This window comes from Herpailurus yagouaroundi, unplaced genomic scaffold (assembly GCF_014898765.1).
Source record: "Herpailurus yagouaroundi ecotype Mexico unplaced genomic scaffold, PumYag 190, whole genome shotgun sequence".
Lineage (NCBI taxonomy): Eukaryota > Metazoa > Chordata > Mammalia > Carnivora > Felidae > Herpailurus > Herpailurus yagouaroundi.
Window position 1 is genome coordinate 1,977,410 of NW_024412421.1, and position 16,620 is coordinate 1,994,029.

A 16,620-nucleotide genomic window follows, 5' to 3' on the forward strand; every position below is an offset into this window, starting at 1 on the left:
TTTAAAGGTGTTAAAATTAAATGTTGTTAAAGGAGATTATGTACACATTATTGGCTAAAGCATAACATATGCTGTCAAATTAGTGTTTTAAAATCAAGGAGCTTTATCCACATTTTTCACTAGCAATTTCTGAAAGCCAAAATAACCAATTTTCTATAGCTTATCAAATCTGTTACCCCCTTTACATCCTATTTCTCTGCTTTCTAACATTGCAATTTCTTGAAGGGAAAATTTGAGGAGGACACTGATTTTTATATTTCAAATATTTATTTTAAAACTCCACAGGTTATCCTGTCATACCAAAGTACTATTATGTGCCAGCAGATTTTGTAGAATATGAGAAAAGAAACCCTGGTAGTCAAAAGCGATTTCCTAGCAACTGTGGCCGTGACGGAAAACTCTTTCTTTGGGGACAAGCCCTTTATATCATTGCAAAACTTCTGGGTAAGTGGAGAAGGTTGGGAAGATTTTTTCCCTTGTAATCAAGCTATTAGAAATAAGTATGTTTCAGGGTACCTGGGTGGTTCAGTTGGGTAAGCATCCAACTCTTGATTTTGGCTCAGGTCATGATCTCATAGTTTGTGAGATTGACCTCCATGTTGGGCTACATAATAGTGCCTGCTTGAGATTTTTTTCTCCCTCTCTCTCTGCCCTTCCCCCCTCAAAATAAATAAATAAACATTTATTTTTATTTTTTTAATGTTTTTATGTTTTATTTCCCATTTATGGGAACTTTGAGTTACTTTTATATAATGTAAAAAAAATTCTGATTTTATGCTTGGTCATAGCTTTAGTAAATCACTTGCCAAAAGGAATTGGTTATCTCAAAGTTCTCTTCCTTCTCATAAATACACATTGACAATTTACTCAGTTAGCTTAGACCATTATTCATAGTTTTTTAAGAATTATTTTCCAGCTTATCCTAAAACTTCTGCTAAATATGAGTACTCTTTGGACACATTGAGATGAAGGCTAATTTAAAGAACACACACAAAAAAGCATTATTATGCATCTTCCTGCATCATTGCTTGCTAACATTTCGAATATTATTAGCATTCCCATCAAAAAGGCTATCATGTTAGAGTCAGAATTCCTTTATGGCAAATAAATTATGAAACAGGCTGATTGTAAATAGTATATATACCTGCACTAAAAGAACTGCTTAGTGTGTGAAGTAGTGTTATTGTCTTTATTGTTCCTAGTATTATTCTATAAATGCTAAATTTGTGTTGTAAGAGTAATTATCTTTGGTTTCTTTTTTTACATTCCATTAGGGAAGAATATTTCAGATTTCCAATTCAAACTTTACACAAATGATATATAAGGAGCAGATAGAAGCTAACCAAAGAAGAGAAAATCAAGTTAATGCTGTTTTCAATTTGCTTGTTTCCTAACTATATATTCTGGGTCTCCATATATACTTAATGCTAATTTAAGAACCTGTAGAAAAATTTACTTCTTTAAGGGGACAACTTTTTGATAAGGAGTTGATATTATTTATACAGGTCTTGCTTTTCGATTTTTTCAAAAGAAAAAATATATATACATGAAATAGATTTATTAAAATCAAGCCAAGTTGGCAAGGTTATCTCTGGTTAGAATGTTATTTCCATCTCACTAGCATGAATACAAAGAAGCCTTCTGGTGATACTCACAGCTAAATAAAACATGTTATAGTAGAGAAGTAGTTAACCTATCTAAGATAAAGAATTTTAATATTAGAATCATAAATTTCTATATACTACAGCTTGGAAATTACAGATGAGCATGATGAAATTTTTCAGATTCTGAGGTTGAAAACTGGAACTTGGGGTATTGGATTTGAGATCTAAACGTTTATCGTCCTGATTTTTGCTCTATATCTGGTCTGGGATTGAGTGCTAGAAAGAATGCTATTTGAGAAAAGCCTGTAGATAAAATTGAGAAGGCTGATGAATTGGGAGTGCAGAATTGACTATATTCTACATAAGCAAATTGGGCTTTTAAAAAGGAAAAGGTTGAAAGTAGTATCAATAAGTAAAAAAGCATTAGATCTCCCTTACTTTGAAATAAATGTATTGAATGTAGACAGATTTTGAGTGTAGATAGCATTTTCTTATGTTAAGACCAGTGTGAACAGAAATAGTTTAGGCCATGCCTTCTCATCTCTGTTTCATGACCAAAAGGAAGAAAAACTTCAAAGAAATAGTCAATTTCTCTTTTCCCTGCTGAGCTACTAAAAAGGCAGCAGAGAACATACAGAAGGTGTGTTGCAAACCCTGAGATCACATACTTTCTCTCCCACTGAAAAAAGGAGATGCTCCGTGTTCATTATCACTCTGACCTAGCTGTGTGTCATCTGGTTAACAAACTCACTGGTTAAGAAGAATAATATCTCAGAAGATTCAGTCATGTAGTTGCTCTTAACTATTATATCCTTGCCTCAAGAACATCAAACTTCTATGGATGTTATTAAGATTCCAGTCACCACATTTACTTACAAAGTCTTATGTATTCATTAAATGAGGTTTGGTTAGATATCTGCTTGACAGCATTTTGTGGGCAGTTAATTGGAGTTACTTGAAAATAATAGAACAGTAAATCTTTGAAAATATTCTATAATATATGCCTTCCACTAATTCAGGCCAGTTTGTATCCAGTGAAATCTAATAAGAATATTTTGCTTTTGTGTGTGTGTGTGTGTGTATGTGTGTATAATGAATATATATATATATATACATATATGAAGAATGAATGAATATATATATAATGAATACATATGTGTGTGTATATAATGAATATATATATCTACATATATATATATATATATTTATATATATATGAAGAAAATGTTGTGATGCTAGTTGCTACTTCATCATTGATCTTTTCCATGATTTAGCTGGTATTTGTAGAGGACTACTGTATGTTAGTCACTGATATCCAGTAGCTCTATAGCAAGAATCAAATGTGACAACCTAGGAAATATTTCTGTCTCTCTGAGGGCAGCCTAATTACTCTGATATACTATTTCCTAATTACAGTGTTTGTAACTAAGGTAAGTCCACTTGCATTTGATTTCATTCATGGTATTTTTTTTGTCCAATTGACATCAGATGTAAAAGCCACTGATTAAGTCTGGAAATCTAATGCTTTTTTAAAGTTAAAGTTAGTGATCAAGTGCCCCCTAGTGTGCATGAGGACATAAGAAAAGGAGGTCTTGATTTTCATTGGTCTCTTGACTTCAAATGCAGTTGGCTCCTTACTCAATATAGCACATGGTTTTGTTACTGATCAGTTAAAGATAAAACGAACAGATAAGAGTATACAGATATATTTCTACATTGTGGTTGCTAAGAGATTTCCCAGCTGTTACACTTCAGGAAACTTTAAGCAGTAAGACATAGATTTCTGAGCACTTTTGTTATCTTTTTCATGCTATCTGTGTGATTGCTAGTGCCCTAATGTGGGATTTCTGTGCAGCATACATTGAAAACATCTTCAGAGTACGTGTAATACAGTATTACTTTAATAGCTTCACCCAAGGAAATTTTATTCCTGTAGCTTATTGTATAAATCTCTAGTTTTCTTAAAACTAAAATTTTTAGTTTAATTGCTACTAGAGCTAGAAAACTTGTATAAAAATTTATGATCCTACCCTTAAATATATTAGTAAATTAGTATATATTAGTAAAATTGAATGTAAATATATTAGTAAATTGAATGTAAAATATATTAGTAAATATATATACTAATATATATTAGTAAAGTTGAATGTAAATATATTAGTAAATTGAATGTAAAATATATTAGTAAATATATATACTAATATATATTAGTAAATTTGAATGTAAAAGCAGTGATGCCTAGAGTCTGAGAAGACTACATATATACTGTCAGACTGTTTCCCAGAAATACTAATAATACTTGCCTTAAAATGTGTCTGGTTCTGTGCTCTGCCCTTTACAAGTATTATCCTGACTATTATTACAAGTATTATTCCTAGCTTCTCTATGAGATGGATACTGTATGTCATAACTGAGGTTTAGAAGAGTTTAGCAACTCACCCAAGGTCACATAGCCCACAACTGGGACTTTACTGACTTACTTGCAGGATGATTGTGTCACCTGTAACCTTTATGGCACTAAATATGATCATTAAAAATAAAAAACCTTGCTAATTTAATAAGATATTAATTTGTATACTGTTTTCATTTACATGCTTATTGTTAAAGACATATTTCTTAGTCATTTCTTGTCCTCTGTGAATTGTCCAGTTTGCTTTGCCCGTTTAACCTTAATTTTATGGTCTTCACAGTCTGCATGAATGTTTTACGTATTAGGTATACTAATCCTCTCTGGTATTTTCCTAGGTTGTTTGCCAATTAACTTTGCACTGTTTCTTGATGAACGGAATTTGAAATCTTTATATAATTAGATCTATCATTGTTTTTCAATTTAATTCTGACCATGGAATTTAACATTTAATTTTAGGAAGTCTATCCCTGTTAGTTAATTGAGTTAAAAACATTGGTAATTTTGGAATTTTTTTGGTATAACATATGAGGTTGAGGATCTACATTTTCTTTTTCTCTCTAGCTTATTTCTTAATACATGTGTTACTAATATGTGTCACTGCAGCTGAGAATCAGTCTTTGAAGCACATAATTTTACCCCATAAATTATCTGCTGAGCCTATTTTAGTGTGTCCTATGTAATTTTTGTGTCATGATAAAAAAAAAATTACTTGCTCTGTTAAATTTCCTTTGAATTGTCATTTTATTAAAGAAACAAAAATTCTTCTTGATATTCTCTTTTTGCCCTTAATAATGATTGTTTGAAGTAAACCCAAGGTGTATTTCATAAAATTTCTGTGCATAAAAAATACAAATATTAATGAAGCTAATCTGTCTTATAAAGATTTAAAGATGGCTGTCCCTATTTATAGAAATGCTTGGTTATCTGTGAGGTTTCGTACTGTAATGAAATGTAGAAAGCCATTGCTCTTTTATCCTTGTTCTCTTATTTTCATTTTAAATATTCTGTAGTTGGTCAGGCACAAGTGCTTTCAGGCTTGTCCTTTTTCACCAAAAAGCCAGTGCCATAGAATCAGCACGGTGAGGAACTCTTGTTTTGCCTCCTGAATGATAAAAAGCAATGCAGTAAAAAAAAATATGTCTATTAACCTGACCTTTGTAAGGCGTTAGTCACTTTTACCATTATGGAAATTAAAACAATGATTACAGCAATTATGTTTCTGAATTTGTTAATCCACCAATTTATTATTTTGTTTAATAAGTCTCTTAAGTGCCTACTATATGGAAGGTGCTGTGCTGAAAAGTGGGGTATATCCATGAATAAGAAGCATACAACCTGTGGGGTTATAGATGAGCACATAGTATAAATTGGAACATTAAGCTAGATACAGGGGTACAGTACAAATAGAGAAATGAGAAAGGAATGCCAAGAAATAAGCTTTTTCAAGAGATGTTGTTAACTATTTGATTCATATCAATTTTAATAGATTAGCATTTATGCCTCCCAAGGATATAAGATTTCTTCATTTTTCTGTCATCATTTATAAATAACAAAATAATAAAGATAGAATTTCATTTTTGTAGAAACAGTGAAACATTAATTATGTAAAATGCTTGTTGGTAGTGGAGATTTTTTCACATCTCAATGATCAGACAAATGAGATAGGGAAATAATTTGGTGCTATTTAGAATATCACTGTACTAATCAACCCTGCATCATGAGCTCCACTGACATTAATAAATAGAAATTATATGTCGATATTTGCCATAATTAAGCCTATATTGGTTTGTTTTAAATTTTGCACAAGTATATTTTTTTTTCAGAGAGAGAGGAATGTTCTGTGATATGCTCCCTGATTTGAATAGGAAAAATATAACATATCAAGATCTAAATTATTTGTTTAATGTTTTCTCCTCCTGGTATCTTCTCCATCTGTGTTGTATACAGTGTCAGTGTTCTTACAGGGCAGGATTAGTATGGGCTAAGAACGTAGACCCCAGAGAGAGACAGCCTGTGTTTGAATCTAAGCTCTGTCACTTACCTGCCATGTGTAAGTTGCTTAGCTGCTCAACACCTCCATTTTGTCATCTGTAAAATGATAAGGATGTTGTTATGGTTAATGATTAATTGATTAATTAATTAATCCAACAAGGCCAGGAACATAGGAAGCACTGTGTAAACGTTGCTGTGGTTGCTGTTGCAGAGGCTGCAGTGGCTGTGGTGGCTTCTGTGGCTGCTGCAATTGCTGTTCCTCCTTTTTCTTGTCATGCTATTAGTAATATCACTTTTAATATTATTTTTTTTTCAACGTTTATTTATTTTTGGGACAGAGAGAGAGACAGAGCATGAACAGGGGAGGGGCAGAGAGAGAGAGGGAGACACAGAATCGGAAACAGGCTCCAGGCTCTGAGCCATCAGCCCAGAGCCCGACGCGGGGCTCGAACTCACGGACCGCGAGATCGTGACCTGGCTGAAGTCGGACGCTTAACCGACTGCGCCACCCAGGCGCCCCTAATATTATTAAAAGCATCTTTCAGGAGTTACTAAAAACACCTTTGGTGATAACATTGAATATGTGCCCTAAAGTTACCCTAGAATAGAAAAACCTGTATAATGAGAAACATTACCACAGCTGCAAAGAAATTTACAAGCATTTTTGTGGTTGACTCTCTGGTCTGTTTTTCAGAATTACTCACTGACTAAAAGAAGTATCTAAAAAGCTATGGAAAATGAGGTGTATTTTTTGAATTAAATATTAAACATGGGTGAATTTAAACAAAACTCAACATGGTGTCATTTTTATGTAGTCAGTATAGAACTGAAGATCGAATATGAAGTAGCACATTTTCATAACTTGAGTGCAGCAAAAATAAAATGTTCTGATTCACTTTGGGAGAAGTTAAATTCTTTTTTTTATGTTATTATTCAATTAACTTTTACATGTCTGAATGTAACTAAGATAACCTTACAGATTTGCAATTGCTGGGACAGAGTATGCCTGCTATAAATTTGCATAGATACTGTCAACTTATACTCCAATGAGGTTAGGCAGAATTTCATTTTCAAGGTTTTGTTCCCACCACCCCTTCTCAGCATAGTCCTTTTCACATCCGTGGAGAATCCCTGCTACACTGAGCCCCTGGTGCTGAATCTCTCTGAGGTGCATTACAACAGAAGATAGAGAACTACTGACTCGGAGTACCTTCTCCACACCCTCCCCTTCCAAACTCTCTAAATTGCCTTCCTTATTATGTCCTTGGACTTTATCAAAAGTTGCTACAAGGAACTACCGCATGAAAAGGGCTTCTGTGTTTATAGAACAATAGCAGTAGTAGACATTGTTTTCATGCTGGTTAGTGCCCTTTGAAAAATGCCCTCAGAAATGTTAGAATTTAGTATCAGGAAGCACTTTGTCTCCCCTTCGTGAACTGGTTTCCTTTCTTGAGAGAATGCGAATACATTCTTTTTAGAACAGCTTTATTTAGGTATAACTTACATACTATATCTTAACCTATTCAAGGTTTACAATTCAGTGGTTTTTTGATACATTCAGAGTTGTACAACTATCACCACAATCAATTTTGGAATATTTACATCACCCCTCAAAAAATGTCTTACCCACTCTCCACTTAACCCTAATCATTTCACCCTTTCCCCCAACACCGGACACTCACTAATGTACATTTTATCCTTGTGTATTTGCCTATTCTGGACATTTCATATACCTTGAATCGTATAATGTGTTGTTTTCAAGGTTCATTCATGTATCAACAGCTTAATTCTTTTTTCTGGCCAAATAATCTTCCACTGTATGTATATACCACATTTGATTTATCTGTTCATCCGGTGGTGGACATTTGGATTATTTCCACTTTTTTTTTTTTTCTTTTATAATCATGCTGCTGTGAACTTTCATGTACAAGTTATTGTTTGACATGTTTTTCTTTCTCTTAGGTATATACCTAGGGGTAGAATTGCTGAGTCATATGGTAACTCTGTGTTTAACATTTTGAGCAATTCCAGACTGATTTCCAAAGTAACTGTACCAATATGCATTCCATCCAGCAATGTGTGAGGGTTCCAATTTCCCTACATCCTTTCCAACCCTTGTTCTTGTTTCTTTTTTTGACAATAGCCATCCTAATGGGTATGAAGTGGTATCTCATTGTGATTTTGATAAGCATTTCCCAAATGACTAATGTTGAGCATCTTTTTATGTGCTTACTGGTAATTTATATACCTTTGGAGAAATGTCTATTCAGATACTGTGGCCATTTTTAAATTGTGTTGTCTTTTTATTATTGAATCATAAGAGTTTTTTTAATATATGTATTCAAGACAGAAATCCCTTACAAGATATGCAGTTTGTAAATATTTTCTCCCATTCTGTGAGTTGTCATTTCACTTTTTTTGATGGTGTCTTTTGAGGTCCAAAAGGTTATAATTTGACAAAATTCAGTTTATCTCATTTTTTCTTTTGTCACTTATGGTTTGATTTTTAGTTTTGCCTAATCCAAAGTCACAAAAGTTTACTCTTTTATTTTCTTCTAACAGTTTTATAATTTTAGGTCTTATATTTAACTTTTGATCTATTTTGAGTTTTATAGATGATTTGATGAAGGAGTCCAACTTTATTCTTTTGTCTATAAATATCGAGTTGTCCCAGCACTATTTGTGAAAAAAACCTATTCTTTTCCCCCATTGAATTGTTTTGGCATGCTGTCAAAACTCAGTGGAACATAAATGTAAGGATTTATTTCTACACTTTCACTTCTATTCCATTAATCTATCTTTATACTAGTACCACATTATCCTTTTTGTAAAATTAAAAAAAAATGTTTATTTGTTTATGGGGCATCTAGATGACTCAGTCAGTTAAACGTATGACTCCTGATTTCAGCTCAGGTCATGAACCCAGGGTTGTGAGATTGAACCCCACGTTGGTCTATGTACTGAGTGTGGAACCTGCTTAAGATTCATTCTCTCTCTCTCTCTCTCTCTCTCTCTCTCTCTCTCTCTCCCCCCCTCGCTCCCTCGGTCCCTCGGTCCCTTGCTCCCTCCCTTTGCCCCTCTCCCCCACTCATGCTCTCTCTCTCTCAAATCAAAATAATAATAATTTAAATGTTTATTTATTTATATTGAAAGAGAGAGAATCCCAAGTAGGCACTGTGTTCTCAATGCAGAGCCCAACACAGTCTCACCAGCCACAAGATCATGACCTGAGCTGAAATCAAGAGTCAGGTCACTGAGCCAACTGAGCCACCCAGGTGCCCCTAGTAGCACATTATCTTAGTTACTTTAGATTCTTCCTTTCAATCTGGATGACTTTTATTATTTTTTTCTTGCCTTTCTTGACTTTTCTGGCTGTAACCTCCAATACACTGTTGAATAAAAGTGACAGGAGTTGACATCATTCTCTTATTCCTGATCTTTGGGGCAAAGCATTCAGTCTTACCTTTGAATATGATGTTAGCTGTGGGTTTTCATAGATTCCCTTTATCAGGTCAAGGAAGTTTCATTCTATCCTAGTTTGTTGAATGCTTTTTATCATGAAAGAATGTTGAATTTTGTCAAATGTATTTTCTGTGTCTACTGAGATGATTTTGTAGGGTTTTTTTTTTTTTTTGTCCTTTATTCTGTTGATATTGTATTACTACAATAATTGATTTGGGGAAGTTAAGTTATCCTTGCACTTGTGGGATAATTCCCACTTGGTCATTGTGTGTAATCTTTTTTATATGTTAATGGATTTAGTTTGCTTTTTTTTTTTTTGTTGTTGAGGATTTTTCTATCTATATTCAGAAGAGATTTGGATTTGTAATTTTCTTGTGAATATAATTTTTTTATTAGGGTAATACTGGCCTCTTAGAATGAGCTGGGAAGTATTTCCCATACTATTTTGGAAACGTTTGTGAAAGATTGGTTTTACTTCTTCTTTAACTGTTTGGTAGAATTCACCAATGAAGCCATCAGGTCCTGGTCTTTTGCTTCTCACCACCCCTCACCCCCTTTCCCCCCCGCCCCCCGCCCCAGAAGGTTTCAGTTGCTTGTTGTAAATCTGTTCATATTTCCTATTCTTTTTTGAGTTAGTCTTTTTGTAATGTGTATATTTCTAGGAATTTGTTCATATCCATCTGGGTTATCTAAATTATTGGCATACATTTGTTCATAGTATTCTCTTGTAATCCTTAAGGATATTCTTAATTTCCATTCCTGATTTAGTAATTTGAGTCTTTTTTCTTTTTTTCTTTGTCAGTCTAGCTAAAGGTTTGTCAGCTTTTGAGTTTTTCAGGAATCTACTTTTAGTTTTATTTATTATTCTCTTTTGTTTTTCCACATTCTATTTCATTAATTTGCACTCTAATCTTTATTATTTCCTTCCTTCTGCTTGCTTTTGATTTAGTTTTCTCAGTTTTATCCACTGTCTGAAGATGGAAAGATAGGTTGCGGATTTGAAATTTTTCTCCCTTGTTTAATATGGGCATTTACAGCTCCAGATTTTCTTCCTAGCATTGCTTTAGTTACATCCATAAATTTTGGTATATTTTGTCTTCATTTTCAATCATCTTATCAGAACATGTATTAGAAAGTATCTTCTTATTTCCCATTTGTTTTCTTCTTTGACACATTAGTTATGGTGTGTTATTTAGTTTCCACATATTTGTGAATTTCTAAAACTTCTCCTGTTTATTGAATTCTAATTTCATTCTTTTGTGGTCAGAATCATACTTTATAGAATTTTAATTCTTTAAATTTATTGAGGATTGTTCTATATGGCCTCATATATGGAAGATGTTCTATGTGCATCGAGGAGTATATATATTCTGGTCTTGTTGGATGAAGTGTCTATTAGGTCATTAGGTCTAGTTGGCTTATAAAGTGTGTAGATGCATTTTTGATAATGTCATTTCTCTTCTCTTTTTTTCAGCTGATGAATTAATCAGTCCTAAAGACATTGATCCTGTCCAGCGCTATATCCCACTACAGAATCAACGCAACGTGAGCATGAGGTTTTCCAATCAAGTAAAGATATTTTTTTCCTTAATTTAGACTCATCTAAAGACATTTAAAAGTTAATTTTAAAAGAAATTTTATTCTGAATGGGTTTTTATTGCTTTTTTTGAAGGCAAGGCTTTTCCCTTTTCTGGTTATTTAAGATTTACTTGTGGCAAAGGATTATTTGTTAATGAAGAAATACGAGTCAAATGTGTCCAACAAGATGTCTTCCAGGCAAACACTTTCATCTTCACAGTGGTTGAGTTTAAGGTGATAAATGTCTTTGGGAGGCTGCAGTATGTATGGGTAGGCAAGGGGACAGATGCGATGGCATTATTATTGAAGGAAGTGGGGTCCCATGAAAGGCCCTGTGCTTAATGTCTCTCCATTGCTGTGTCTCTATGACAGCACTGAGTAACTGACAGAGTTGTTCTTCGTACTTGGTGACATGTTTGGTGAAGGAATAATTTAAATTTTTTTTTTACATTTAGTAGCTATGGATTCAGACTGTGTTGTGTCAACAAAATAAGTGTTTGCAGGATCAGCAAGATTGATGTTGATTTGAGCAAACCCTCAAGTATTAAATGATACCAGTAATGAGGACTGTTAAAATGAAAATGTAGATTATGGAAACTGCCTGAGGAGAGAGGGAATGAACCTGAGTGTGTGCCTGGGATTCCAAGCAGTTAACATTTATTTAACAAGAATAGCATCAGCACTTCCGGAATATATGCTTATGAAATCAAAAATGCTCCTTTTATTTAAAAAAAAAAAAACATGCATATGCATATAACACACACACACACACACACATACACACACACACACACACACACACACACACACACACACACACATAAATGCTTGTTTTAATGACAGAATGAGAAAGCCAGCCAGGTCCATTAGATTCTATCATACTATTTCTCTGATTCTTTTGCTGCTCTTCAACAAAATATGTAATTACTCTGAATGGTTTATAGATGAGAAGCTATTTGGGAGACTTATAAATAAATGTTAAGATTTTCTCAAGAACATAAAATCCTTCTGTTAATACGTGTTAGAAATTTTTCACTGCCCTGTTGACTCCTGTGTAAGGTGAGGATTTGGCCTCATTACCACTCATGTCAGTACACTACAAGTATACATTCTGTACAGATTTGAGATACACAATTTCACTTGAAGAAATGGTAAAATAGAGAATACATTTAACTTCACATTACACAGTGCTGTGACTGAGCCATTTGAAGACTAGTATTTATCATTTACATAGCATTTCACATGTGTGACTCACTTCTCTAGGGTAATGAAATCTCAAAGACTTTTCTTAGAAAATAAAGTAATAGGTCACAGATTTGAGTTGTGGGGACAGGAGCTAGAGAGCATAAAATCACATAGCTAACAAAATCAACAATTTGAACAGCTATGTCATGCTTGATACATATAATGAAGGCTGTGGGTTATGTGTAATTTTTGACATACAGTATACCTCCAACTCTTTCTTTCTTACTCAAGGAAGCTTATCAGAGTACAAGTGAGTGAGAGTGGATTTTATGGAGAATTCACTCTATTTCTTATATTGAAAACATTTTCTAATGTTGCTACTAAATAATCTGTGCCATGCCTCCCAGGTGGAGCCACATTCCTACATACAAGACTTGCTATAGGGTAAGGACAAGGGCTTCTCTCCTGCAGCTTCATGGGGATCACATCTGTGCAGAGTTGGGTACAGTCCCTGAGAAGGAGATGATTCAAGGATTAACAGCAGAAAATTGCTGGGAACCATAATGCCCCACCCTGGTTGCAGCTTGGTGATATATAAAATGGTGAGGTGTCAGGGCACCTGGGTGGCTCAGTTGGTTAAGTGACCAGCCAACTTTTGATTTCAGCTCAGGTCATGATCTCATGGTTTGTGAGTTTGAGCTCTGCATCGAACTCTGTGCTCACTGTACAGAGCCTACTTCAGATCCTCTGTCTCCCTCTTTCTGGACCTTTCCCTCTCCTGCTTTCTCTGTCTCTCTCAAAAATAAACATTAAAAAAATTTTTTTTAATAAAATAAAATGGTGAGGGGCCGTTGCCACTTTCTCAGCAATTTAAGCAGTAGCCAAGACCATGCATGACCTTGTCCATTGCTGGGACTGGATGGCATGGACTGATGAAATAAAGAGGTCAGACATAGCCCTCTGCTTTGAAGGTTGATATTAGAGACCTCTTGGTCATTATTGACCAGGTCAGACTTTGACCAGGTGCTTCAAACCCTGCCAAATGATGAAAAAAATTAGAGAGAGAGTAGTACAGTTCAGACAATTTCTGAAAATGAGAGAAATCCCTGACTTTGAAGGAAGATATATCAGGGGTCCCCATTTATCCTTTGCCTCAGTGATTCACTAGATGAACTCACAGGACTCAGAAGCTGTGATACTTACACTTATGGTTTATTACCATAAGTGAAAGGATACAGGGTAAAATCAGCAGAGGCACACAGGGCAAGTCTTGAGGAAACTAGTCATAAGCTTCCCAGTGTTCATTCCCAGTGGAGTTATGTGAGACACAGTTACCCAGCAACAATGTGTAAAAGTTGCAAAGTGTTGCCAACCAACTGCTTAAGCTTGACTGTCCAGTTTTTATTGAGGGTCAGTCATGTAGGCATGTAGAACCTGCAGGTTTGACCTTGGCTATTCAAGCTCTAGCTCCCCAGAGAAAAAAAACAGATGTTCACCATAGATCACATTGTTAGCATAAACCATCTGGACAAACTGGAACAGGATGGCCCAGTGCCATAATTAAGCATGCAAAAACACTCTTCTCTGACAGGACATTCCAAGAAGCCAGCTTTCAAATATAGCTTTCTTGGGAATGTTCAGAGTTTGAACAGCTCAGGACTACTGAATCAACTCATTCCTTCACAGAAAGTTTATGGCAGAAGGAAGTTTCCAGAATCCAGTAAGCAGGGAGTGTGCCAGAACTGTAGAATTGTCTACTCCTTCAAGTATACATAGGGCTATTGGCAAATTACAAACCTGAAATATTGAGGACTAAATTGAGAGCTGTTGATTTTTGTAGAAATACCATAATAGTAAACTAATTTCATAAAAGGGAAGTACTTTTCTACCTGTGTTTAAGACTGGGGTTGGAAAGGCACCTGGATGACTCCATTGGTTAAGCATCTTAGTCTTGATTTTGGCTCAGGTCATGATTTCATGGTCTGTGGGTTCAAGCCCTGTGTCGGACTCTGCACTGTCAGTGCAGAGCCTGGTTCGGAATCTCTCTCTCCCCCTGTCTCTCTGCCCCTTCTCTGCTCTCACTCTTTCTCTCAAAATAAATAAATAAACTTAAAAACAAAAACAAAAACTTGGGTTGGAAAAACATGGTATCATCTGGGATGACCCTCCCCACTACTTGCTTACTAGTCAGAAATTGCTGTTTTCTTTTGCTGTTACTTAGAGAATAAAACAAATCCCCTTTTATAAGCAAGTTTAGAGGAGTAGAAAGAAAAGCATTGTAAACAATAGCATATATGCTTGATAGTATTGTGAGCTTTTGACAGCCCCTCCCCCCAAACCCCACCTTTTGGAGATCTTAGTATGTAAGTTCCCACAGGTCAGAGACCACATTTAATTTATTTTTGTAGCTTCAGTATCGTCATAATATCATAACACCTGTTATATAGAAGGTAGTCAATGTTTAACTTGATTGAGTGTGCTTGCAGGTATGTGTGGGAGGAAGGTGTGTCATGGGAAATAGTGGACTTCTCATGCAGATGTCTCTAATTTTAGATCTCTAATTAGATCTAATTAGAATCTAATTTAGATTCCTAATATGTAACCTTGAATTTCCAACTACTTAATGATCATCTCTCCACACAGATCTAGTATTTAAAACCCAGTATTTCTGGATGTATACTTGTTTCTTCTCATCCAGTTGTATACATTAAATATATACACCTTTTTGGATGTCAATCGTATATCAATGAGGTCGTTTAAAAATGAAACACATTTAGGGGCGCCTGGGTGGCTCAGTCAGTTGAGCGTCTGACTTTGGCTCAGGTCATGGTCTCGTGGTCTGTGAGTTCGAACCCCGTGTCGGGCTCAGTGCTGACAGCTCAGAGCCTGGAGCCTGCTTCAGATTCTGGGCCTCCCTCTCTCTCTGCCCCTCCCCTGCTCATGCTCTGTCTCTCTCTCTGTCAAAAATAAATAAACATTAAAAAAAAATTTTTTTAATGAAACACATTTCTTTTTTTATGAATTAACTTTTTTAAGGTTTTAATTCTAGTTAGTTAACATACAATGTTATATTAGTTTCAGGTGTACAATATAGTGATTCAACACTTCCATACAACACCCAGTATTCATCACAAGTGCCCTCATTAATATCCATCACCAATTTAACCCATCCCCCCACCCTCCACTCTGGTAACCATCAGATTGTTCTTTACAGTTACGAGTCTGTTTCTTGCTTTTACTCTCTCTCTCTTGCTCTCATTTTTTTTTCCTTTGCTTGTTTTTTGTTTCTTATATTCCACATATGAGTGAAATAATATGGTATTTGTGTTTGTCTAACTTATTTCGCTTAGCATTATACTCTCTAGCTCCATCCATGTCTTTTTTATTGCTAGATAATATTCCATTGTGTGTATATATAACACATCTTCTTTATCCATTCATCAGTCAATGGACACTTGGGCTGCTTCCGTAATTTGGCTATTGTAAATAATGCTGCTTTATAGGGATGTATGTATCCCTTTGAATTAGTGTTTTTGTATTTTGGGGTAACTACCCAGTAGTGTGATTGCCGGATCATAAGGTAGTTCTACTATTAACTTTTTGAGGAACCTCCAAACTGTGGCTATACCAGTTTCAATCCCACCAACAGAACACGAGTGTTCCTTTTTCTCCACATCCTTCCCAACACCTCTTGTTTCTTGTGTTTTTGATTTTAGCCATTCTGACAGGTATGAGGTGGTATCTCATTGTAGTTTTGATTTGCATTTCCCTGATAAGTGATGATGAGCAAAAACACAATATTTCTAATGCCAAATGTGTTACCTTCTCTCTTCAAATCTGCCATTCTTTCCATGGTCATTGTCTTGGATAAGGACATTGCCTTCAGTAGTCCCTTCTCATGCCAGTAGCTCTTCTGTCCAGATGGTTCTTACATTGTCTCTGCCTTTACAGTATCATTCATATTGGTCTCTTCTTATTCATCCCCACTGCCATGTATTGCTTAGACTTCATTACTACTCAGTGGCATGGTTTTTATAATCTCTCTCTGTCTCCAGTCTCTCTGTTTATTCTCTGTGCTTGAGAACACATGATCTTATAACACCTGTGTCTATTAGTGGATTCCTGCATAAAACCTTCCATGACTCCCTACTCTCCTCAGGATATAGTGTAAACTCCATATCTTGACATTTGAGGCCCTACACAGCACTCAATACCTTGTTTTTCACCTGTATCTTGAAGTTTCTCCAAATTTCTCCCAACCTTCCTGTTCTACAGTCTCAGCAGACTTGCTGATCTAATATAACACTCGGGGTTCACCCACTTCCAGGCCTCTACACTCAGTGCAACCTTCATCCCAACTGAAAATGGCCTCTTTTCAGGCAGAATCCT

The 16,620-nt window shown here is 35.2% G+C and overlaps 1 protein-coding gene across 6 annotated transcripts in view; it reads left to right on the forward strand.

The window, feature by feature from the left end:
* Positions 1 to 16,620, forward strand: part of PHKB (phosphorylase kinase regulatory subunit beta) — a 267,004-nt gene that overhangs the window by 164,955 nt on the left and 85,429 nt on the right. For all 6 annotated transcript variants that reach the window (XM_040497929.1, XM_040497930.1, XM_040497932.1 and 3 more), the window contains 2 exons: positions 286 to 444; positions 10,943 to 11,037. In XM_040497929.1, coding sequence (XP_040353863.1) covers positions 286 to 444; positions 10,943 to 11,037 — 254 coding nt within the window. The remainder of the gene's footprint in view (positions 1 to 285; positions 445 to 10,942; positions 11,038 to 16,620) is intronic.